This window comes from Zeugodacus cucurbitae, chromosome 2 (genome assembly GCF_028554725.1).
Source record: "Zeugodacus cucurbitae isolate PBARC_wt_2022May chromosome 2, idZeuCucr1.2, whole genome shotgun sequence".
In the NCBI taxonomy this organism is placed as follows: Eukaryota; Metazoa; Arthropoda; class Insecta; order Diptera; family Tephritidae; genus Zeugodacus; species Zeugodacus cucurbitae.
In genome coordinates, this window is record NC_071667.1 from 28,540,386 (window position 1) to 28,567,048 (window position 26,663).

At 37.0% G+C, this 26,663-nt stretch overlaps 3 protein-coding genes across 4 annotated transcripts in view; 2 read left to right on the top strand and 1 right to left on the bottom strand.

The window, feature by feature from the left end:
* Gld_9 (glucose dehydrogenase [FAD, quinone]) overlaps window positions 1–19,412 on the top strand; it is a 43,740-nt gene extending 24,328 nt beyond the window's left edge. For both annotated transcript variants that reach the window (XM_054233876.1, XM_054233878.1), the window contains 5 exons: window positions 1,721–2,106; window positions 2,899–3,019; window positions 17,215–17,619; window positions 17,793–18,124; window positions 18,179–19,412. In XM_054233876.1, the coding sequence (XP_054089851.1) occupies window positions 1,945–2,106; window positions 2,899–3,019; window positions 17,215–17,619; window positions 17,793–18,124; window positions 18,179–18,991 (1,833 nt within the window). In that variant the 5' untranslated portion in view covers window positions 1,721–1,944 and the 3' untranslated portion in view covers window positions 18,992–19,412. The remainder of the gene's footprint in view (window positions 1–1,720; window positions 2,107–2,898; window positions 3,020–17,214; window positions 17,620–17,792; window positions 18,125–18,178) is intronic.
* Window positions 19,413–24,347: 4,935 nt separating this feature from the next.
* LOC105213577 (general odorant-binding protein 84a) lies at window positions 24,348–25,196 on the top strand. The gene is made up of 4 exons (XM_011186495.3): window positions 24,348–24,645; window positions 24,722–24,783; window positions 24,844–24,970; window positions 25,029–25,196. Exons 1-4 carry the CDS (start codon window positions 24,417–24,419, stop codon window positions 25,142–25,144), a joined length of 534 nt encoding a protein of 177 aa, XP_011184797.2. The 5' UTR covers window positions 24,348–24,416; the 3' UTR covers window positions 25,145–25,196.
* Window positions 25,138–26,334, bottom strand: LOC105213576 (tRNA-uridine aminocarboxypropyltransferase 2). Its single transcript, XM_011186494.3, has 2 exons — window positions 26,120–26,334; window positions 25,138–26,065 (listed from the first exon to the last, which is right to left on the bottom strand). Exons 1-2 carry the CDS (start codon window positions 26,215–26,217, stop codon window positions 25,315–25,317), a joined length of 849 nt encoding a protein of 282 aa, XP_011184796.2. The 5' UTR covers window positions 26,218–26,334; the 3' UTR covers window positions 25,138–25,314.
* Between the last annotated feature and the right edge of the window lie 329 nt (window positions 26,335–26,663).

Below are 26,663 nucleotides of genomic sequence, written 5' to 3' on the forward strand. Positions count from 1 at the left end.
GTCACGTCTATATCTCTATGGATATTCAAGAGAGCCATTCCATTCAGGCGTGCTTCTCCAGTTTTATTTCTTAAATATGTTTTAAGCCTGCGAAGTGAGGAAAACGAGCGTTCACTTGAAGCGACAGATATAGGGATTGTTGCTCCAATCTTTAAAAAACGATGCACTGTTTTGAAAATTTTTGCATCGCAACAATTCAACGCGTCTAAAAAAGTTTTGTATCTCTCTGTTTGATTTAACCAGTTCCTGAAAATATATTCAAAATTTTAGTTAGAAAATATAATCTGAAGAAATGATTTTTAACATTTTCCACATTCTAAATTCAGCAACGAAATCATCGGGATCTTCTACATCAGCGGACCATTGCTTTTCTAAAACACGAACAGTCTCCTGCATCTCAATAACGTCAAGATTTATGCATTTATTTGGCAAAATGTTTTCAATTTTGGAAAGCAGCTCTCGATATTTTAAAAATCGTTCATTGATTTGGTCCAAAAAATGATCTAAAAACGGTATATAAATTGATCTGCGGTAATATTCTACCGGTTCGCCTTCGAATGCAAAAATATAAGGAAAATGCAAAAACGGCACAAGAACAAAACACACTTACGCACATAATTCATTTGTTCTATTCTTATTCACGCTCTAATCATAAGTGACAAGTGTTGCCGCGAGCTAAAAAAATTAAGTATATGTTACCAAGCAAAAAAAGTATCAAAAAGTATCAAAAGCACAACCATTGTTTTTAAAATTTTCATTTGAAAAACAAATAATAAGTAAAGTTGTGTATCTAATTCAGACCAGTTTTTTCTGGTTGTTTTTATTAAAAATGTAGATATTTTAGTTAAGGCACTCAAGTATTTTTTTGCAATTAGCACAATTTTTTTAATTTAAATTTATTTCACAACAGTTTGCTCATGGAACGAAAACTGAAAGTCATAATAAATGAGTTTTTATTTTTCCTGTATTATAATTCACAATAAACTCTTAAAAAAATAATAGAAACCTTATTGGTGACTTTCCAGTTCAGAACTCATTTTCAAAAGAAGTCCATTTTCGACTCACAATTCCCCTTAAATCTAAAAAAATCCAGTTCAGCAGGCACAGAGTTATAAAGCAAACTCATTACTTTGAAGCAAATTTAAAAAAATGTCTCTGTCCAGTTTATATTTTTCTGGGTTTTTTAATTGGCCTACATTCCCACAACTTTTTAATACTATCCAGATACAATAGGTTTGTTTTTAGTTTAACATTTTCATAGTTTCAAAAAATTAAATTCTATCAGCAGAAAAGTATCAAAAGTATCCGTTGTGTGGCTTTTAACACACCAAAGTTGGAGAGTTCTTTACTTAAAAAAAATATTTTATAATTGAGTTTGAAAAACATTACGAGGATCATGTACATATGAATATAATAATGAAAATTGTTCGAAAAAATACTTGGAAAACAGAGACAATGGATCATCTTTGGCCTATCGAAAAAGTAAGCTGCGCAAAGCCTTACGAAACATGGAACACTTATTTCAAGTCTGAGAAAACCTTCTGAAAAATTCGAAATATTTGATTTGTTGTTTATATGCACATAAATAGCGCTCAAAGAGCGAATTTTGAGCATTACAGATGCAATAATATAAAGCACTTTATCTCTACTCGACAACTACTCTATAACCACAATTTTAAATTCATATTAATTCTTAATTTATTTACGCTCTTATTTGCAGGTCAAGCAACAAGAACATTCGAACGAAACTGGATCGTGCAGAATTGATCAGACTCGTGCAGACAGACGCTTACAACTAGTAGCAGAGCAATAACAAGTGTGGCATAATAACAACAAATACACACAGCGTAGAAAAGTGCAACATTCGTTTTTACTTTCAAAAGTAAGATACTAAGCTAAAACAAACATATCTAAACTCGACGATAACAACAACAAATCGTAAATATGTCAACCGGCCGTTGTGATTGTCTGGTGAGCGTGCCAACCGGTCCCACATTAGCATCTACGTGTGGCGGCAGCGCGTTCATGCTCTTCATGGGTCTGCTAGAGGTGTTCATACGTTCGCAATGCGATCTCGAGGATCCCTGCGGCCGTGCCACGCCAAGGGTAAGTCAGTCAAAACATGCTACTCAAATGAGCAATAACCATGAAATATAGATGTTAACACACACGTACTATTCAAATGGTGAATATTAACTTTTTGTACTATTAATGTCTCTTTCGTTTGGATAATTCATTGATGGAAACTCATGTTTTCTAATATTCATTGAACATATATAAGAGACAATTGATTGTAGGTATAAGACTTTGGATGTTATCGGTAAATCCAGCAGCTAAGTATAATGCAATGGAAATAGACTATTTATTAGCATTTGAGGTTAGAAAGACTGATTTGGTTTGTGTTAAAGATGAAAGATATGTTTAAGATGATTTTTATAGTCAGTTGCTTGAGATGATTTCGGGGAAATTCAATAGCAAATAATGGATTTAGGTTGGAAAACTCTGCCGCTTTAGTATGCTGCAGTTTCGGTATCGTGTAATTATTTTAACAAATAATAAAATTTCAGGAAATATATGGGGTGAAACTATCATACATACTCTATCATACTATTATTTAAAAAGTTGGTACAACACATATGTTCTATGTTACTCGATGATTTAGAGTGGCGCTCGAAATAGCCATTATAAGTAAATCATATTTACTGGCATCCATCAGCTTCCATGTACATACTTACTATAGATGCGATGTAGCTGATAATACCCTGAAAATATAATAATAATATTCGAATAATATTAAATATTGCATGTTATGTTTATTTATGCGATTTTATAATTTTTCCACTAATAACATTTGAGTGTAATAAATATTTATTTTTTATATGATTTCCCATACGATAGTTTCGTTCGGAGCCAGATTATGACTATGATTTTATTGTGATTGGTGGCGGTTCAGCTGGTGCGGTTGTAGCCTCGCGTCTCTCAGAGGTACCGCAATGGAAAGTGTTGCTCATCGAGGCGGGTAAGTGTTGACCAATTTATTGCTCAAATACTATTATAACGACACAATGATGACAATATGAATATGAAATTGTTGTTTTAACATAAAATTTAGTATTTACATTCGCAAATGTCACTTGAGTGAACGTAATGTGATGGTAATTTTGTTATTTATCGCATGAATTTTAATGGTTGTAATCATTCTTGCATTTAAAGCCTAACTTTTGGCGTTATACAATACTATTTAACACTGCCGTTACTTTGTAGTATAATAATATTTAAAGAAACTTTTTGACTTAATATTTTTTTATACTCTACCAACAAAGTTGCTAAGAGAGTATTTTAGTTTTGTTCACATAACGGTTGTCCGTCCTTCTGCCCGTCTGTGCAAGCTGTAACTTGAGTAAAAATTAAGATACCTTAATGAGCTATATAAACCAAATTTTCAGCAGTCGTTTCTTTATACAGTCCATTTCCTTATGCCTTCCTTGAGTCCAAAAATGAAAGAAAACGGATAATAACCACGTTCACCTCCCATACAAAGGTTAGGTTGAAAATTACTAAAAGTGCGTTAACTCACTAACGAAAAACGTCAGAAACACTAAATTTTACAGAAGAAATAGCAGAAAAAATCTGGAAAATGAACGTGGCATCGCCCACTTATGGGTCAAAAACCATATCTCAGGAACTACTCGACAGATTTCAATGAAATTCGGTATATAATAATTTCTTGACACCCTGATGACACGTGTGGAAAATATATGAAATCGGTTCACAACCACGACAACTTCCCATATAACTCAATTTTGAATTCCATCTGATTCCTTCACTTTATAAGATATACATAAGGAACCAAAGAAGATAGCGAAATAAAACTTTACACAAATACTGTATATGATCTCAGGCTTGTGAAAAAATCGTCGAAATCGGACTATAACTTTTCAATGCCCCGGATATCGAATATGAAGAACTCAGTGTCTTATGGTAATTTTTCACCGAAAAAATCGGTAAATCTCTCAGACATCTTAATTTAATTCAGAGGAAATTTTGTTCTTCTAATAGTGTGTCTCTGTATTAGAAATGGGTAAAATCAGGTCATAACTTCTCCTAGCTCTCATATAGCTAATTATAGGATTTTCAAAAATACGATGGGCTTAATAGCTTATAAATCGGGTAATATATGAAATATTTTAGCCAAATTAAATGAGCATATATCTTAGATATAATGTATGTTGGTGATGAAAATGAGTTTAATCGGCTCAGGAATTACCTCAGCCTATATACCATATATGATGATTGTCGTTTTTCTATTGGACTTTATACTGAATATATGGGTCGAATTGTGTTATCTTTATAAAATTACACCAATAAATTGCGAGAGTTTAATATGTTCGGTTGTCCCCGAACTTAGCCTTTCCTTACTTAATTTTCAAATTCGATTACAATTTTTTTGAGAAGTTTAATGAATTTGTCCAAAATTATCTAAAATATATATTTAAAATTGCATGTCACGTTGTGTGTCCGGGATGCATGCCTCAACCACAGATTCGATTTTAATGAAATTTTGCAAACGTGTGCAGTTTGATCCAACTTGAGAGATGGGATAGTTTATATTTAAAATATTAGTCGCAATGCCCTTCCGTCTATCTTAGAAAGACCGTATTTTGTTTGGCAACAAAAATTGTTGATGTTGACTAAATTAACTTCAAGATACAACAGTTCCACATACATTCAGAGATCTAATGTCTTTTAAATCAATCGACACTGTTGTTGATGAAAATTTAAACTTAAATTTTCCATCAACAAGATCATCGGACATACATATTATTGAAGCAAGAAAGGATGTTTAAGAGGTTAGGTGGATTCCATAATTTCAAAATTTGAATAAAAAAAGAGATAAACCCTTTGGAAGTTCCTCCTCAATTTCTTAAGTCGGTGGACACGATATCTCGAAAAGTTATAAAGCGATTTTTTTTTTTAATTTTGCATATATTTTTGAAATAACATTATAACAAATACAACTATTTTTGTTGTTAAAATTCTGTCAAAAATTCCGAATTTTTTTGCATATTGCACTAATTTCTTTGTTTTCTCAGTATGTATGTGATTGGCTTGAAAACCGTTTAACCGGTTATAGCCGAGTCAATGATAGCGCGCCACTCCTATCTTTCCCTCGCAGTTCGGCGCCAGTTGGAGATCCCATGTGTAACCAGGTCGCTATGTCAATATCGTCGTATGATAAAAAAAAATTTCAAAAATACGATTGTGTTCGACATTTGAAAGCCATCAAACCCCTTAAAGAATGAACATGTATTTTTGTCATGTATTGCAATGATACCATCCGATTTTACGTTACCCTTCTAAACGCTACAGTTTTCAATTCGTTTAGCTTTCACTAAACTAAGTCTATTAACTAAGCCGATTAGTATTGCATTAATTTAGAAGTGAAAATGAAATTATAATTCGAAATACCAAATATAAGTATTATTGTTAGAAATCAGTTAATATCTAATCTACCTATCTCAACCTAATAATAATATTATATTCTAATATTCATATAAACTTGATTAAAAGATGATTTGTGATTGACATAAAGTTTATGAAAATGTCTACCCATCATTTTGAAAAACAAGTAAGAAGTGACTTACAACACTTTCGATTATACATATATACTTTTCCTTTTACGAGTATATATAATAAATTGTGGATTATTTATTGTTACTATTTATGGCTTTAATTTTGTGGAAATTGATCGTCGTGCTAGCATACATAACTGCTTACTCCACATGCAAAAAAAACAAAAACAAGTAAGGAAGGGCTTAGTTCGGGTGTAACCGAACATTTTATACTCTCGCAATTTATTTATTTAACTTTATTTATATTATATAATACACAGTTTGACCCACATATTCGTCATATATATTGTATAAAGTCCATTGAAAGTTGGAAACCATAATAATAGGTTAGAAGCACCGAGGTCCTCGTGTTCGATATATGGGGCCTTAAAGACCTATGGTTCGATTTCGGCGATTTTTAGAATGGGGCTGCCACCCTATAAATGTAGTATTTGTGCAAAGTCATCACTAGTGCTTACTTTATATATTGTAATGTAAACGATTCAGACCGACTTCAAAGTTCTGGTATATAGAAAGTAGGCGTGGTTGTGAAGCGATTTGGCCTATTTTCAAAACATATCATTGGGATGTAAGGAAACTATTACAAACCAAGTTTCATTGAAATCGGTGAAGTAGTTCCTGAGATATGGTTTTTGACCCATAAGTGGGCGACGCCACGCCCATTTTCCATTTTGTAAAAAAATCTGAGTTAAGCTTTCATCTGCCATTTCTTATGTGAAATTTAGTGTTTCTGACATTTTTCGTTAGTGAGTTAACCCACTTTTAGTAATTTTCAACCTAACTTTTGTATGGGAGGTGGGCGTGGTTATGATCCGATTTCTTTCATTTTTGGACTGTATTAGGAAGTGGCTAAAAACAATGACTGCAGAAAGTTTGGTTTATATAGCTCTATTGGTTTGCGAGATATGTATAAAAAACTTAGTAGGGGGCGGGGCCACGCCCACTTCCCCAAAAAATTGCATCAAAATATGCCCCTTCATAGTGCGAACCTTCATACCAAATTTTATTTCCATAGCTTTATTTATGGCTTAGTTATGGCACTTTATGTGTTTTCGGTTTTCGCCATTTTGTGGGCGTGGCTGTGGTCCGATTTTGCTCATTTTCGAAAGCAACCTTCCTATCGTGACAAGAAATAAGTGTGCCAAGTTTCATCAAGATATCTTAATTTTTACTCAAGTTACAGCTTGCACAGACGGACGGACGGACGGACAGACAGACATTTGGATTTGAACTCCACTCTTCACACTGATCACTTTGGTATATATAAGCCTATATCTAACTCGTTTAGTTTTGGGTGTTACAAACAACCGTTATGTGAAAACTATAATACTCTCTTTAGCAACATTTGTTGCGAGAGTATAAAAAAACGCACCAATGCTGATAATGTGGGCCAGCTTAAGCTCTGCAATTGACAATTGTCATCAGCAATTAAAAGTGTTAAATCATACGAAAGTAAAAATGAGTATAATTGTTGTTTTTGTGTATGTGCATATGCATAATCGGAATGTTGCACATCAGCACCCGTTATAATGAAACACATAATATGCAACAGCGCACTACTACCGCTAATTGTATGTTAGATAGCGTAATTAAAAATTAGTCACAATCATTGCATATGGCCACAACGAGTGTCTACATTGGTACTTGCACACACATGCATACATGAGATGTAACAAATTAGGACACGGATTATCTATTATGTTTATGCATTCGCTGTCATTGAGCTGCATCTACATTGCGTTCTAGTAGCTTTTGCTTGTAAAAACTTATCTTTGAATAAGCAGAAGAACGCTACTTCTTCCTAGCGCAAGGCAAATTTATTTCAGTGTTAATAGCTAATTGCATGTAAGTTGATAAAATTATCTGTAAATATTATTATAAAATATACCGATGAATTGGGTTTAGTATTACTGATATACTATATTCAGGTAACTATGAAATGAGTGAATTTAAGAAGGAATATCTTATATCGTGTAACAAACTTGATACAATAAAAGTGTGGGATGTGTTATCATTCTCATACATACAACCAATAACCATTACACCTTATGAAATGTCATTAAGACATGTAAGGAAAGACTAAGTTCGTGTGCAACCGAACATTTTTACCCTCGCAATTTATTGCTATATTTTTATTAAGATAACACACAATTTCACCCATATATTCGGCATAAAGTCCAATAGAATAACTAAAATTCCTCATAATATATAGCATTTAGGCAGAGGTAATTCCTAAACCGATTTCACTCATTTTCATCACCAACATACATTATAACTAAGATTTAATTTGGCTAAGATATTTCACATATTAACCGACTTATAAGCTATTACATACATAAGCTATTAAACTCAACGTATACTTGAAATTCATTTCTGATACAGAGACACACTATTAGAATTTATTCCCTCTGAAATAAATTAAGATATCTGAGAGATTCACCAATATTTTCGGTGAGAAATTACCATAAGTCACTGAGTTCTTCATACTCGATATCCGGTGCATTGAAAAGTTATAGTCCGATTTCGACAATTTTTTCACAAGTGATCATATACTCTATGGGCGCTAGAGTATTTGTGTAAAGTTTTATTTCGTTATCTTCATTGGTTCTTTATGTACATATATCTTATAAAGTGAAGGAGTAAGATGGAATTCAAAATTGAGTTATATGGGAAGTTGTCGTGGTTGTGAACCGATTTCACCCATTTTCCACACGTGTTATCAGGGCATTAAAAAATATAATGTATACCGAATTTCATTGAAATCTGTCGAGTACTTCTTGAGATATGGTTTTGATCCATAAGAGGGCGATACCACGCCTACTTTCCATTTTGTAAAAAAATCTGAGTGCTGTTATTTCTTCTGTAAAATTTAGTGTTTCTGACATTTTCCGTTAGTGTGTTAACGCACTTTTCGTAATTTTCAACCTAACTTTGCTTGGGAGGTGGACGTGGTTATTATCCGATTTCAACTATTTTGATGGTGTGTGGTGGGGTAAGGGAACCGACTGCAGAAAGTTTGGTTTATATAGCTTTATTGGTTTGCGAGATATATACAAAAAACCTATTTGGGAGCGGAGCCACGCCCATTTCACCAAAAATATGCCTCTTCCTAGAGCGATCCTTTGTTCCAAATTTCACTTTCGTAGCTTAATATGTGGCTTAGTTATGACACTTTATGTTTTTTCGGTTTTCGCCATTTTGTGGGCGTGGTAGTGCTCCGGTTTTGCCCATTTTCAAAAGCAACCCTCTCACGGTCCCAAGGAACATTCGGATTTTGACTCGTCTCGTCACCCTGATCATTTTGATATATATAACCCTAAATCTAACTCGTTTACTTTTATGACTTACAAACAACCGTTATGTGAACAAAACTATAATACACTCTTCGCAACTTTTTTGCGAGAGTATAAATATACGAGATCAGCCCTTTTTATACTCTCGCAACAAAGTTGCTAAGAGAGTATTATAGTTTTGTTCACATAACGGTTGTTTGAAACACCCAAAACTAAACGAGTTAGATATAGGGTTATAATACCAAAGTGATCAGGGTGAAGAGTGGAGTTCAAATCCGAATGTCTGTCTGTCCGTCCGTCCGTCTGTGCAAGCTGTAACTTGAGTAAAAATTAAGATATCTTAATGAAACTTGGAACACTTATTTCTTGGCACCATAGGAAGGTTGCTTTCGAATGAGCAAAATCGGACCACTGCCACGCCCACAAAATGGCGAAAACCGAAAACACATAAAGTGCCATAACTAAGCCATAAATAAAGCTATGGAAATAAAATTTGGTATGAAGGATCACACTATGAAGGGGCATATTTGGATGTAATTTTTTTGGGAAGGTGGGCGTGGCCCTGCCCCCAAATAGGTTTTTTGTACATATCTCGGAAACCAATAAAGCTATATAAACTAAACTTCCTGCAGTCATTTGTTTTTAGCCACTTCCTAATGCAGTTCAAAAATGAAAGAACTCGGATCATAACCACGCCCTCCTCCCATACAAAAGTTTGGTTGAAAATTACTAAAAGTGGGTTAACTCATTAACGAAAAACGTCAGAAACACTAAATTTCACATAAGAAATGGCAGATAGAAGCTGCACTCAGATTTTTTTTACAAAATGGAAAATGGGCGTGGCATCGCCCACTTATGGGTCAAAAACCATATCTCAGGAACTACTCGACCGATTTCAATGAAACTTGGTTTGTAATAGTTTCCTTATCTCCCAATAATATGTTGTAAAAATTGGCCAAATCGCTTCACAACCACGCCTACTTCCTATATACCAGAAATTTGAAGACGATCTGAATCGTTTACTGTACAATATATAAAGTAAGCACTAGAGAAGATATCGATGCAGAACTTTGCACAAATACTACCTTTATAGTGTGGCAGCCCCATTCTAAAAAACGCCGAAATCGGGCCATAGGTTTTTAAGGCTCCATATATCGAAAACGAGGACCTCGGTGCTTCTAACCTAATATTATGGTTTCCAACTTTCAATGGACTTTATACCATATATATGACGAATATGTGGGTCAAATTGTGTATTATATAATATAAATAAAGTTAAATAAATAAATTGCGAGAGTATAAAATGTTCGGTTACACCCGAACTTAGCCCTTCCTTACTTGTTGTTTTTAAATATAATTAGTTCCTTTTTTCGCACTAATATAGTAATCTTTTGTGTTTTTTTTTTTGACACACCCATATTCGAAGTTTAAGTATTCGAAGTATTCCCAAAATCAAATTCAAATTCAAATATATGTTTCCGCCATTTTTTCAGGTTTGAGGTTTCATATAACAAGCTGCTTAAATCAAATTAGTCAGACAGGATACTAAATACTCAAAATACGCAGCTTTGGCGTAAATATGTATCCATTTGAATTTCGAAATTCCTTGTCGCCACTTATTAATGCTTGAAATAGCTAAACTACAGTGGAAATTTCATTTTGTACGTATGAGTTGTACTTGTAAAATTTATTTTGCAAATAACGGCAAACCAGTTGGTAACTATGTACAGAGTGCTAGTATTGCGTAAGTGAGTACTATACACATCACTTACAATTTGCTGAAATGGGTGACAAATGATGGAACTGCTGCGCTAAGTTTCCATAAAAGTGTATTTTTTTTTGACTCCGCTGAAATCGTTTGGTCACCGTAGATGTTACTATGCTATTTAGCTTTTTTTGTGCAGTAATTTCATTTTTCGAATTCAAATATTTCTTTTGTTGTATGTAGTTCTTCGACCGTCCGTGTGTAGTGAGCACATTTTCTACGATTTGTAAAATTAATCGGCAATTTGGCATTCAAAAACAGTTAGGACGTATTTTCATAGCCATATAAATGTGTTGTTATGCTGCGCCAAGTTCGTGTCTCAAGTCTTTGGTCAAGCGCTTGATTAGCGGCCGTTTGGTGTGCTGCACACAAGCGCTAACATTGGGACCCAATCAACAGAAAACTACATGGAAACAACTGTATATAACACAAAAGTCGCTAGCAAGCAAGTTAACCGTAAATTGTTAATTTTTTTGTGACTAATTTATGACTGAGTCGCTCATTAAGTTTGCGAATTTGTTACTCTCTTAACAGTGAACTCTTTTATTGCGCGTAAGATGCAGCAGTTCTTTTGTTGTTCTTTAGCAATTCATTTGGTTTATATTTTCAAGGCTTGCTGTTGGTATTTTACTACCGTTAAAAACACATACCGGTTTGGCTACATGCTTGTAAGGGTGAATTTCAGTACCTCAAGCGCAAGTACAAGCTTGTAATATCGTCTGCTAACTATTGATGCTGCAGCATTCGAGGCGGATTGCGGAGAAGTCCTTCTTCTCTTTAGGTTGTACGTAGGTACAATAGTTGTAGTTGTAGTGGCTATATTTGAAAACCTTCTCTAATGATATGATGAATATTTCATTAGCAAAAATATTAAATAAATAAAAATTAAAAAAAATTTACACAATCACAAAGCATCTAATGCTACTGCCATAATTATGTAAATGCGCCCTACATCTTTATCTTATCTTCTAATAGTTAAACACAACGAATGTTTTGAAAATTCAAAATTTCTTGTATTCAACATAATTGCAGCGAAAAATAAACTACTTAGTAAAGAGACATCTAACTACAGCAACAAATAACCACAAAACGCACATAAAGCCAACTTGCAGACAATTAAAATGAAAAGAAAAATTAAAAATTCAATTCTCATGATAATTAGTCTTGGAAATATTGTGTACATATTCGCGCACTAAATGAAGATTTTTTGTACTTGACCTTGTTATTGTATTTGTTTTCATAAAGAGGAAATATGCAAAGTGTGCGATGCGTGTGATACAGTTGGCATTGGAAATATATACACCCTCTCTTGGTAAAGTAGCAAAAAAAAAACAGAAATCAAATGAGAAGTGAAGGTGAGAATTAAAAGCTCATCTCTTCAAATTTTGTTTAATTTCAGTTCAGTGCGAAATTTAAATTGTTCTTTCCAAAGGGAAATCCATTTTGAGTTTCGCTACCTTTTTTTTAAGAAAAAACACAGAAAATTCAAATTTAAAATCATTCGAAAGATCATTCTTTGGCTTTTATATTTTAAAGATTATCTCTTTCAAATTTCGACCGCAGCTACATCTCGAATGGTCCATCCGTAGAGTCCAATTTTCGACTGGTAACTGACGTGATCTCTTGCTCCAAGGCCTGAATCGAAGCGGGATTGGCCACTTAGACTTTAGACTTTAGACTTTAGACTTTATTATCTGCTCACAAAAGTTTTCTCTCCGTAAATCCATTGATTGATGCTTGTTGAAACAAATATCGCCGAGATTCCGAGCTTCAATTTCAGCCATCAAATAGTCGGTTATCATGGCGTAATAACGGTCGTCAATGACTTTTCTCTCTGGATTTTCTGGAATCTCTTCAGGTTGCTCTTCGTCCCAAATGCGGCAATTTTGTTTGTTTACATGCCCATCATAGCTATGATATCTTTGATGATATTGATATAATCGGAAGCAACAACCGCGCCGGTAGTTCTGCTTTTTCCCGCCTGGATAAGGAAGCGAATGGGTCTGGAGGTGAATGAGGACAAGACGAAATATATCCTGTCATTAAACACACACTCAGCGCATTCGCGTCTTTGCTCCCACGTCACTGTTGACAGTCATAACTTTGAAGGTGTAGATAATTTGGTTTATCTGGGAACCAGCATTAACAACAACAAAAATGTCAGCAACTTTTGGTGCAACTTTGGACTGAGTAGGCAATTGAAAAGTAAAGTCCTCTCTCGACGAACCAAAATCAAACTCTACAAGCCGCTTATCATTCCCGTCCTGTTTTATGGTGCAGAAGCTTGGACGATGTCAACATCAGATGAGACGACACAAGGAGTTTTCGAGAGAAAGGTTTTGTGAAAGATTTATGGTCCCTTAAACATTGGCAACGCCGAATACCGCAGACGATGGAATGATGAGCTGTATGTGTTATTCGACGATCAGCGAATAAAAAGACAGCGGCTACGCTGGCTAGGTCATGTTGTTCGAATGGACGAAAACACTCCAGCTGTGAATGTACCTGCCGGGGGAAGCCGAGGAAGAGGGAGGCTTCCACTCCGATGGAAGGACCAGGTGGAGGTGTCTTCACTTAGTATTACCAATTGGCGCCAAACTGCCAAAAGGAGAGATGCGTGGCGCGCTGTTGTGGACTCGGCTATAACCGCGAAAGCGGTGTCTACGCCAGTCAAGAAGAAGAAGGTTTCAGAATATCATACGCGACAATTTTAACAGTGCTAAATATTTTACAGTATTCCCAGTTTGAAACTCGTTGACATTTTTTAATATTTCCGTAACATGTTAGAAAAACATGGTTAAAATGCGGATTCATTACTACAAATAAACTGGGTTACTCGGTCAGAAGTCCGGCAAGCAAGTGTTGTGTAGTGCCAATAGGTTACTGGACAATTTTCTCAACGTGTGCATGCGAGCAATCAACCAACGAACATTTGTTCGTTCAAACAATCAATTAATTAATATTTTTAATGAGACCCAAACTATGCGCCAATACAGGTTTGCGTGCGATAAATTGTCGTCAATTATTAGCAACAATTTGCTGGTGTCTAAGCTACAGCCGGCCGAATACTACAGTATACAAATTTCAGTAACTCTAACTACTCTTTGTAAATTACTTAAATTACTTAAGTACGTATTTAAGTAAAATACATATATATGTATGCAGTTATGGTTTTAGGTATAGCAATGTAACTAAATAAGTGTAAAACGAAGGAGCAGCAAAATAATTACTTGCAACGTTCCACTAAATCCATCAACAGCATTGATGAGCTGCGAGCGCTATTGTGTGTGTGTGTGTTATTTGTGGGTATTTAAATATATACAAATATGCTTATTTTAACCAAAACTGAATGATTATGAAAGTCATAATTTGTACACATTTTCTTTGTTCACTTAACTCTTGTGAAAAGTAATTATGTGATTTTCATTTGTTTATTTATTTCCCTGCCTTTTTTGTATACGTGTATATCGTGTTACAAAACAAGCCAAAGATAATGCATTTGTGGATTGAGCAATGCAAAAAATAGCTACTCGTCTTTACAATTTTTTTATTTAATTTTTTCTGGAATTCGTTGAGTTTCCCCACAAAAGCCAGAGGGCTAAGAGATGCCGCGCTGACGCCATCGCGCAATTAACCCGTGAAAATTGCGCCATTTAACCGCATAATTTGATGTTCTCCAAACAAAGCTGAAGAAAAGCAAAAACCAAGTAAAAGTAGCGGTAAATACGTTGGCTTTGAAGTGTCGCATTGCAATTGATTCACTGAAAATTGTTGTAAAGCACCTTTGAACTGTTTCGCCGCACGAACTAGTGGGCGTGAGATGAAAAATAAAAATAAAAAAATAATAATAATAATAACAATAAAAAAAGTTAAAAGTGAAAATAAAACAAGTAAGGAAGGGCTAAGTTCGGTTGGGACCGAACATTTGATACTCTCGCAATTTATTGAAGAAATTTTATTAAGATAACACACAAATTTACCCATAAATTCGGCATAAAATTCAATAGAATAACGAAAATCGTCATATATATAATGTAATAGATACGAGGGCTGAGGTAATTCCTGAACCGATTTCATTAATTTTCACCAGCAAGGTACACTATATCCAAGACTACACACTTGGTTAATTTTGCTAAGATATCTGACATATTAACCAATAATATATGCAGAATAAAGCCGACCGTATTTTTGAAAAACCTATAATTAGATATATGGGAGCTAGGAGATATTATGACCCGATTTTAATAATTTTTGAAACAGAGACACACTATTAGAAGAAAAAGATTTCCTCTGAAATAAATTAAGACATCTGAGAGATTTACCGATATTTTCGGTGAAAAATTACCATGGGGCACTGAGTTCTTCATATTCGATATCCGGGGCATTGAAAAGTTATAGCGTGATTTCGACGATTTTTTCACAAGTGAAGACAGAGATATACAGTATTTGCTTAAAGTTTTATTCCGCTATCTTCATTGGTTTCTTTCTTATGTATAAAGTGAAGGAATAAGATGGAATTCAAAATTGAGTTATAAGGAAAGTAGTCGTGATTGTGAACCGATTTAGAATAGTGTTTATCCGTGTTATCAGGGTGTCAAGAAAATATTATATACCGAATTTCATTGAAAGCTGTCGAGTAGTTCTTGAGATATGGTTTTTGACCCTAAGTGGGCGATGCCACGCCCATATTCCATTTTGTAAAAAAATCTTCTGCTAATTCTTCTATAAAATTTAGTGTTTCTGACATTTTTCGTTAGTGAGTGAACGCACTTTTAGTAATTTTCAACCTAACCTTTGTATGGGAGGTGGGCGTGGTTATTATCCGATTCCAACTATTTTGGTATGTGGTGGGGTACGAAAGAGAACCGACTGCAGAAAGTTTGGTTTATATAGCTTTATTGGTTTGCGAGATTTATACAAAATACCTATTTGGAGGCGGGACCACGCCCACTTCCTCAAATATGGCCCGTACTAGGACGATCCTTTGTACCAAATTTTACTTTTATAGCTTTATTTATTGCTTGGTTATGACACTTTATGTGTTTTCGGTTTTCGCCATTTTGTGGGCGTTGCAGTGGTCCGATTTTGCCCATTTGCCCACTTAACCGCAAGCTAAATAAATACACTCAAAATAAAAACAAAGACATTTGAATGCTCCTAAATTGGGTGAATAGCAGCGCTTTTAAGGCAACTAAAATGTGGAGACAGTCAACTGCGCAAAATTACAAAAAAAAAACATCAAACTTAATTGCGATGATTATTCGAACCGTGGGATAAAAAGCAATGAATGAAATGGAAGAATGTCGAGTTGGCTAACATTAAAACAATGTGAAGAGCTCATAAATTATGCAAAACCGTTAATAAATAACATCACAAATAGAATAATATATATTTAAATAAAGTATGTGGTTTGAAATTTCTTCCGCATCATCACATAAGCCGCTGTTGTTATTGTTGCAGTAACGCCTTGCTCAGGTCGTTGAATTTATGAGCTGTTATTTTGGGGGAAATCGTGGAAAATATAGGGTAGGAAAGCGATTTCAATTTGGTGGGTGGAATGAGTCCTTTGGTATCCGCTTAAAATATTAACAAGCATAAAAGCAAAAACCATAGGTTATGTCAACATTGCTAGAGGAATCCCATTCACTCTTAAACCTAATCGATAGGCAAAGGCCTTCCTATCAGCAAGGTTACCAGTTTTACAAATGCAACTATTAAAACCACCACCAATCGGACAGCATGACCTAGCCAGCGTAGCCACTGTCTTTTTATTCGCTGAATTTTCCTCTCGAAAACTCCTAGTGTCGTCTCATCTGATGTTGACATCGTCCACGCTTCTTCATTGTTGGTGTTGTTGATACTGGTTCCTAGGTATACGAAATTATCTACGACTTCGAAGTTAATATATGGTACTAAAAAATCAACTTTTATTTGCAATTTCATTTAATTTAAGACCTATTCAAATTATTCAGGTTTTAAATAAGAGGAGTGTGTAGTTCCAAGTAAAACTGTAATGCCATTTAGTACGAATTTATTCTTCTTATTCGAGTTTACAACAGCGCACCACTTGTTCTTCCTTCGCGATGTTTGGTACCAATTGGAAATCCCAAATGCAGCCAGGTTCTTCTCCACCTGGTGTTTGCAGCAGAGTGAAGGTCTTCCTCGGCTTCCACAAGCGATTACTGGATTGAACACTTTCAAAGCTGGAATGCTTTTGTCCATTCGAACAACATGACCTAGCCAGCTCTGCCGCTGTCTTTTTATTCGCTGAACTATGTCCATGTCATCGAATAACTCATACTACTCATCATTCCATCGTCTGCGGTATTTTTAGGGGACCATAAATCTTCTGCAAAAACCTTCTTTCGAGAACTCCTAGTGCCGTCTCATCGGATGTTGACATTGTCTACGAATAATGATTGTTAGTTGATTGAAAAGTTTGACTCAATAGAATTAGATCTAAATATTATACGCAGTATATTTCCGTTTTAAGAACGTTTTTAATAAAATTTTTCTCTTTTAGGCGGAGATGAACCGGTCGGTGCGCAAATACCTTCGATGTTCTTGAATTTCATTGGCAGCAATATTGATTGGCGCTACACTACTGAGCCGGAAAGTAGCGCCTGTTTGGGTTCGGAAGGACGGCGTTGTACTTGGCCGCGTGGCAAGGTCTTGGGCGGTACATCGGTACTGAACGGCATGATGTACATACGTGGCAATCCCGAGGACTACGACAATTGGGCTGCATTGGGCAATCCCGGTTGGTCATATGAGGATGTACTACCGTTCTTTATGAAATCAGAGGACAATCTGCAATTAGATGAAGTGGATAAGAGTTTGCATGCGAAGGGTGGATCGCTACCAGTTTCACATTTCCCTTACAATCCACCATTAGCGTATGCGATATTGAAGGGCGGCGAGGAGATGGGTAAGTTATAAATTATATTCTAAAAACTATTTTTCACAAAACCCCAATACTGTGGACTAAAAACGAAAAATAACAATAAATTTCACATACAATTTAATCGACAGCATCATTTACTTTACTTCAATATTTACTTAAACGTCACATACATGTATATTTATAATATCGTATTTTAGGCTACGCGGTCCAAGATTTGAACGGTCGCAACTCCACCGGTTTTATGATTGCCCAGATGACAGCACGCAACGGCATTCGCTGGAGTTCGGCGCGTTCGTTTCTACGTCCGGCACGTAATCGCAACAATCTGCACATTCTACTCAACACCACCGCCTCGAAGGTACTCTTCAAACCCGACAGTAAAACAGTGGTTGGCGTAGAAGTGATCGATCAGTACGGCAGCTCACGTAAAATATTCGCTAAAAAGGAAGTGATCGTCAGCGGTGGAGCGGTGAATTCACCACAAATACTGCTGCTCAGCGGTATCGGACCATCTGATGAGCTTACAAAGGTATAATATTAGCAATTAAAGTGATTTTTATTACTGTATTTTGATTTCATACAGGTCAATGTACGCCCCATACACAATCTACCCGGTGTCGGCAAGAATTTACATAATCACGTCGCCTACTTCACCAACTTCTTCATCGATGATACAGATACGGCGCCGCTGAATTGGGCCACTGCCATGGAATATTTACTCTTTCGCGATGGTCTCATGTCCGGCACCGGCATTTCGGATGTCACCGCCAAAGTGCATACACGCTACGCCGACGAACCGAATGTGCCCGATTTGCAACTTTACTTCAGCGGTTACACGGCTAGTTGTTCGCGCACTGGTCAAGTGGGCGAACTACTGTCCAACAACATGCGTTCCATACAGATTTTCCCCGCAGTGTTGCATCCCAAATCACGTGGTTCCATCACGCTCGCGTCCACCGATCCGCTGGCACCGCCACGCATCATCGCTAATTATCTAACTGATGAACGCGATGTGAAAACACTCATAGAAGGTATTAAATTCGCCATAAAATTATCGCAAACAGCACCGCTCAAGCAGTATGGCATGCGAGTGGACAAGACACTGGCAACGGGCTGCGAGTCGTTAACTTTCGGCACGGATGCATACTGGGAATGCGCAGTACGACGCGACACTGGACCGGAAAATCATCAAGCCGGTTCTTGTAAAATGGGTCCCGCCAGCGATCCAATGGCGGTGGTGGATCATGAGTTGCGCGTACATGGCGTACGGGGATTGCGCGTCATGGATACGTCTATTATGCCACAAGTGACATCTGGGAACACGCATGCGCCAGCGGTTATGATCGCCGAGAAGGGTGCGTATATGGTGAAACGAGCATGGGGTGCCAAAGTTTGACGGCTGGACGCAACGTGGACGCTGCATAGAGTAATTTAAAAGAAAAATTTCGATAAAGCATATATAAAAAAAATTTAAAACCAATTCAAAAAAAAAAGAAAATTAGAAAACAAAATGATATTATTAAAGTATTTTAATATTAAAATTATATATTTATTAGTTAAAACACTATTATTCCAAAACTTAAAATTACCATTTCCTGGCACATTAGTTAACTCAATCTATCCAGTTTTCGACCTAACCTAAAAACTATTTCGTGAATCACGCACAACTCTCTGCCGCGCTTCATCGTTGCCTGACCTTATTCAATACACTCTCCTACATACTTAAGCCTTCAACTCATCTTAACTACGCCTTAATAGTTAGCATAACTCCTCGCTTCAAAACCAACCAATTGCACTAGTATAAATTTTCATTAAAATACTCAAAAAAAAAAAATAATAAATCGTTCAAAGGACAGAAATATTGGACATTTATGGTAGGTGACTGCGAACTCAGCTGGTGTCGGACCCGCTCCAAGTAAATTTAATTTAATTGATGAGAGAATGACCCGACCAAAAGTATCAATTAATCCTAAATCTCAAATACAGAAATAAACAACATATTGACTGCAGCTTTTCAATAAAATATTTCATCTCAAAACGTTAATATTTATATCTGAGTAGTAGAAAAACGTAACAATATCAATCAAATCCTAACCTTCTCAAAGCAGGATTGCATGACTTTGACAGAAATATGTTGTGAAATTTTGTAATCAATTATGTGTTTGTTGTAAATCGCTTACGAGTATATGAAAATAATTATATTTATTATTATTATTTAGTTTAAGCATTTAATGTGAACAATTCTTTTTTACCTTAGCAGAACAGAATGAGTTCTTACTTGTATGAAAATACGTTGTATGTGTAACAGATTAAATACAAATAAATAAATATATGTACCTATAAATATTTAGTTGTTGTTGTTGTTGTAACGGTTATCTATCCCTGCCTGAAAAGAAAAGCATAAATCTAGGTTTCGTCGAAATCATCTAACGGGAGCCCCAGGAAACGTGCTGTTTCGACAGGGTTGGACCAAAGGGAAAGGGGCGTTAGATGAGTAGGGTTCGTAGGGCATGTAAAGAGGTGGTGGTTAGTATCATGCGGGGACTCATTGCATGGAGGACATGTATTTTGTATGTCGGGGTTCAGTCTGGATAAGTAGGGGTTTAACCTGCTACAATATCCAGATCGAAGTTGCGCAAGGGTCACTCTGGTTTCACGTGACAACTCGAGCTCTTCGTCTGCTATAGACGACATTCACTGGAATGGAGTCAGTGAAGGTGTTGATAGCTCCACTGTGAATGGCGTTTAGAGCGTGTCTAAAACTGTTCCGTCCGCAGTCTGGTCGGTATATGGATTGCGTAAGTAGAAACTGCTTTGTAAGTTTTCTTTGTCCTTTCCCGAAGTGCTACCGGCTAGCGACTTGAGGATTTTGTTGGGGCTCTGTACTTTAGTGACTATCGCAGTCGTATGTGGAGTGAAGGAGTGCAGACTGCCAAATGTGACTCTCAAAATCTTGGGATTGTTCACTGTCGGAATTGGTCTGTACTCCTTCGTCCAGTTGGCAAAAAGGGTCGCCGTGGATTTAGTGGATGGGAGTGCCAGGCTCCTCGCAGAGAAGAAGCGAGAAAGTTCGGGGAGGTAGCTGATCACTTTCGAACGCATGTCATCGATGCCAGTGCCCGACGTCATTATCGTACAATCATCTGCATAGAAGATAACAGAAATTCCCTCTGGTGGTTGAGGGAGTTTAGAGATATAGAAATTAAACAGTAACGGGGAGAGGACATCGTCCTGTGGAACCCCTTGTTTAATTTTCCTGAGTTTCGATGTTTTACCTCGAAATAATACAGATCATTGCCGACCGCTCAGGTAGTTCACAATCCATCTCTTCAGTCCCGGAGAAAGTGTTGTTTGCTCGATGTCTTCTAGTAGCGTTGTCAAGTTGACCGTGTCAAAAGCTTTTGACAGGTTCAACGCTACTAGGACGGTTCTCTTACAGTGTGGTTTTTGATTAAGACCATGAACGTGGCGTTTATGACGCTAAGTGCTGTTTATAAATATGGTACTGTGCAATTTACGGAAACCATGTAGATGTTCTGCTAGGTTCAGGTGGTACGTGAGTGTCGGGAGCAGTAAGGCCTCAAGTGTCTTCACTACTGGGGAAAGGAGAGTTATCGGGCGATAAGACTCTCCTTGGTTGGAGGGTTTCCCAGGTTTCAGTGGTGGGTATTTTAAGAGTGGTTAGCGCCAAATTAAATCAAATCGTGCTTGGCGATTTTAACGCCAGGGTGGGTAAAGAAGGTGTCTTTGGCACAACAGTCGGAAAATTCAGCCTCCATGACGAAACATCGCCAAACGGCCTGAGGCTGATCGACTTCGCTGGGGCCCGAAATATGTTGTCTGTAGTACCAGATTCCAGCATAAAAAAATTCATCAAGCAACGTGGCTGTCCCCTGATCGAAACACGCGCAATCAAATCGATCACGTTGTGATAGACGGAAGACAATGTCTCCAGTGTTTTAGACGTGCGTACGCTCCGAGGACCAAACATTGACTCGGACCATTATCTAGTAGCAGCAAAGATACGCACTCGCCTCTGTGCAGCAAAGAACGCCCGTCAACAAACACAAGGAAGGTTCGACGTCGAAAAGCTCCTGCTCTCTGAGAGCACTCATCAGCATCTCGATATAATGGAGCTGTGGAACGGCATCTCAAACTCATTGCATACCGCTGCAGCCGAAACAATTGGTCTCCGGCAACGCCAAAAAACCAGTTGGTACGATGAGAATTGTCGTTCCGCAGTGGAGAGATAACAGACTGCCTACCTCGCAACGTTGCGATCGACCACAACACGTTCGGGGTGGGATAGATATCGAGAACTGAAGAGGGAAGCGAGACGCATTTGCAGACATAAAAAGAAAGAGGCCGAAATGCGTGAGTATGAAAAGCTTGAAAAGCTGGCCGACATGGGTAATGCTCGAAAATTTTATGAAAAGATGAGGCGATTTACAGAAGGTTTCAAGACCGGGACCGAGGAGGTAATCTGGTAACGGATGTCCAGAGCACACTGGGATTATGGAGGGAACACTTCTCCGACCTGCTCAATGGCAGTGAAAGTACAACACCAGGAGACGGCGAACCCGATTCCCCAATCGATGACGATGGAATAGATGTTCCATTACCCGACCATGAAGAAATTCGAATAGCAATTACCCGCTTGAAGAACAACAAACTGCGCCAACTACCGTGGTATAAGTCTCCTCAATATCGCATATAAGGTTTTGTCGAGCGTATTGTGTGAAAGACTAAAGCCCACCGTCAACGAACTGATTGGACCTTATCAGTGTGGCTTTAGACCTGGAAAATCGACAACTGACCAGATATTCACAATGCGCCAAATCTTGGAAAAGACCCGAGAGAGAAGAATCGATACTCACCATCTTTTTATCGATTTTAAAGCTGCCTTCGATAGCACGAAAAGGAGCTGCCTTTATGCCGCGATGTCTGAATTTGGTATCCCTGCAAAACTAATACGGCTATGTAAGCTGACGTTGAGCAACACCACAAGCTCCGTCAGGATCGGGAAGGACCTCTCCGAGCCGTTCGATACCAAACGAGGCTTCAGACAGGGTGACTCACTATGGTGCGACTTCTTCAATCTATTGCTGGAAAAAATAATACGAGCTGCAGAACTAAATAGAGAGGGTACAATCTTCTACAAGAGTGTACAGCTCCTGGCGTATGCCGATGATATTGATATCATCGGAAGCAACAACCGCGCCGTTTGTTCTGCGTTTTCCAGACTAGATAAAGAAGCGAAGCGTATGGGTCTAGTGGTGAATGAGGACAAGACGAAATATCTCCTGTCATCAAACAAACAGTCAGTCGCGTCTTGGCTCCCACGTCACTGTTGACAGTCATAACTTTGAAGTTGTAGATAATTTCGTTTATCTGGGAACCAGCATTAACAACACCAACAATGTCAGCCTGGAAATCCAACGCAGAATCACTCTTGCCAACAGGTGCTACTTTGGACTGAGTAGGCAATTGAAAAGTAAAGTCCTCTCTCGACGAACCAAAATCAAACTCTATAAGTCGCTCATTATTCCCGTCCTGATGTATGGCGCTGAAGCGTGGACGATGACAACATCCGATGAGACGACTCTTAGGTTTTGCGCAAGATTTATGGTCCTCTAAACATTGGCAACGGCGAATACCGCAGACGATGGAACGATGAGCTGTACGATTTATACGACGACATTGACATAGTTCAGCGAATAAAGAGACAGCGGCTACGCTGGCTAGGTCATGTTGTACGGATGGAAGAAAACACTCCAGCTCTGAAAGTATTCGATGCAGTACCCGCTGGAGGAAGCCGCGGAAGAGGACGACCTCCACTCCGGTGGAAAGACCAAGTGCAAAGTGACCTGGCTTCACTTGGTGTTTCCAGTTGGCGCCAAAAAGCAAAAAGGAGGAATGAGTGGCGCCCTCTGGTGGATTCGGCTATAATCGCTTAACGCGGTTCCTACGCCAAATATATATATATATATATATAGCGACAAATTAAGTACCTTTGCGAGATATTCTACACCCGTTGAACCTAGGTGTTTTAACATTAAAGAATTAATTCCATCAGGGCCGATGGCTTTGGAGGTCTTGGTCTTCCTGATGACCTCCTGAGCCTCCCCACTGTTGAAAACAAGTGGCGCGCCGTTATTTCGCATTTTACGCAGCCGTCTGGTGACACGTCTTTTAGCCTTGTCAACCGGGGGGTGCAGTATAAATTGTCGATTTTTTATAAATATTTAGTAAATATTTATGCCCTCATTTGATCTGTAAAATTGCTTTGAAATATTATTAGCGTTGTTCCCAGTTCCCTAATGCTGTGGGGTATTTTTTCTCTTCGAAGTGGCGAGTTTTCTATGTTCCCTTATAATTTCGCAATCAAAAAGTTGCGAGTTAACATTTGCTCCTTCTTATTACATATAAGTTCTTTGCTATAACTGTAACAGAACCAATATTTTTACTGATATTTCTTAGCTAAAGTTTTATACGCTCCCTCCATATGAGTAAACGTATTATGTTAAATGTATTAAATTACAACAATTACAAATGTATACGTAAGTGGATCTTTGTCATATTAAATAGCGTAATCATTTCTTATTATATAGTACTTTAAATAAATAATATCGGCATGAAGTGCTTTAATATTACACTATCATTAACATATGATTAATTTAATAAACAAACTATGCGCTTTCACAATAGTTTACACTTCACTGATCTTGCCATAATGTTACTTACATATATAAAGCGAGTTGGCTCCAACAGCTACGTGATAGTAGTTCCGCAGTTAGAGTTTTTACAAAATCCTCAGTATAATGAGTAACTGTAATGCATTTGTGGCACTTCCGTATATGATAATGCTGCTTTATTGTAGCGTTCGTATGTCAATGCAGGATCGCGCCAAGAACAATGGTGATATTTTTGTGCAACACAAGGAGCAGCGAGAATGTGTTGCACCAATTCTTGTCCAAACGAATGACAGTATCAGTAATGAGGGTGCGGATGTCTTGGATATGTGCAATAGTAGTTTTTCCATACCAATGGGTGAGCGTACACACATGAACAAAAATGTATTTATATTTTCACAAGACAATTTATATTGCCACTATTTTCCACACAGACTATATTGTACAATTTAATACGAATGGCGCCTTATCAGAGACGGCCGATAAAACGGGCATGGTAATATATAGCTTGCTATATTTATGATAAGAAAGAACATTATTTTCATCTGCTATTTAGTGTTTCCTACGCTGCTACTTTGAAAAGATGGGGCTAATTAAAGCCTGGCAATTAAATAAAGACTTGATAATGCAAACTATGCGGCCTATAAAAGCTGATTCAATTGAGTTTTGTGAGCCAACAGCAAGTAAGACATTACTATTCCCCATTTTACACTCTTAAACGTATTGAATGTTCCCTTTTAGAGAAAGAAGTGAATGCTTGTGTACGTACTTATGGAATCGCAAAATGTTTGATGAAACGCGGTTTTGATGATACCTGCAATCAGACTGTTCCACAAAATAGTTTTAGAGCTTATTAGAAATGTTACTTTATTTATGACGCAATAAACTGTTTGCTTAGTAAATATACTACATATTTTTTTTTATTTATATATTATTATAAACTTGTTATGTGAAACTCAATAAATGCGTTATTTCTACATAATATGTGCGCATAGTATATTTCTAAAATTAATAGTTAAGCACTTTTTCACGTTTCTTGTTGCTGTTGTTGCAATGTTGTACCGATTCTATTTGCCACATTCTCCTCTGTCGCCTCGGGTCTACAAATCGTGCTATAATTGAGCAAACGATTTAGACGTTTACCGATTTGTTTGGGATATTGTTGATTTTTTATTCGAAACTCTTTCGACTGATGTTCAACAGCTCCGTTATCTAATTGGTATTTGCATAACGTATGGAGCGGACGTACTAATAAGTGTCGTAGCTCACTGCGTTGCTCCAGAATGGATAATGCTTGTGCAGCTGTTTCAAGAGTACTAAGACATCCTTCGGTGGGTTGTGTGCGTATAATATAATCACTATTGCCCGCAGCTATGAGTTTCACTTGTTGCATACGATGTAGCATGGGACTGCTAGCGTAAATAGCTTTTGCCTGAGGCCAGGTACCATCGATGAGTACTAATGTTAAATGCGCTTTATCAGACGATGTAATTGTTTGCGTGCAAACGTTTTCTATAGGCACAGAATCTTTACTGGGGTAGAGTAGTAAAGAATTTGGCGAGTTTAGTATGGGTTCAAGCTCAGCTTGATTTTTCGTTGAAGGAAAGCGTTTTCCTTTATATACAACACATTTTCCCGGTATTAATCCTAGTTGTAACATTAAAGCTGTGCGCAAGGAACGTTTCTCTTCGGCAGGATGTTGAAGTATAACAATAGAAGACGTAATGTCAATCGGTGGATTCGGTAACGAATGACACCAACAGACTACAGCGGGTCGCCTGCAAATATGTGGAATGTAATTGAGTATGAATTGCGATAAAATGTTAACTTACTTGCACTTATCACATTTATTACGCCTATCTGGCGGATCTAGGCGGATGCTAAATAAATCTTCACAACATTCATCCAACATTAGATTACAATTATCCATTATAAATTTAATACATTTAATAGTCAATTAACATTTACAAAATAGTTACTGCTTTTACAATACAAACGATGTAATACCGAAATAGCTTGACCATAAACAGCTGTTCGAAGTAGGGTGCACCAAAGTAATTAAATGTTCAAAGCTGGTAGGAAAAACTTTCAGTGACAAAAAATGGACTTTCAAAACAGACAAGTGTTCAGTACTCCAATTACGTCAATAAAATTAATTACCTACACGCATTCCTAAGGTTTGCTGATGAAAAGGAATTGTTTGACCACCATAAACACGCGGCTTATGATTCCGTTAATAAAACGTATTAATTCCCTAATGCACGAATCAGTTTTTTCTTTTTTAATTAAAATTATAATAGATTAATAAGATGCTAATTTTGAATTACGAACTAAGTTTAAAAATATTGTAATTAAACATTATCCCATAGATTTAAT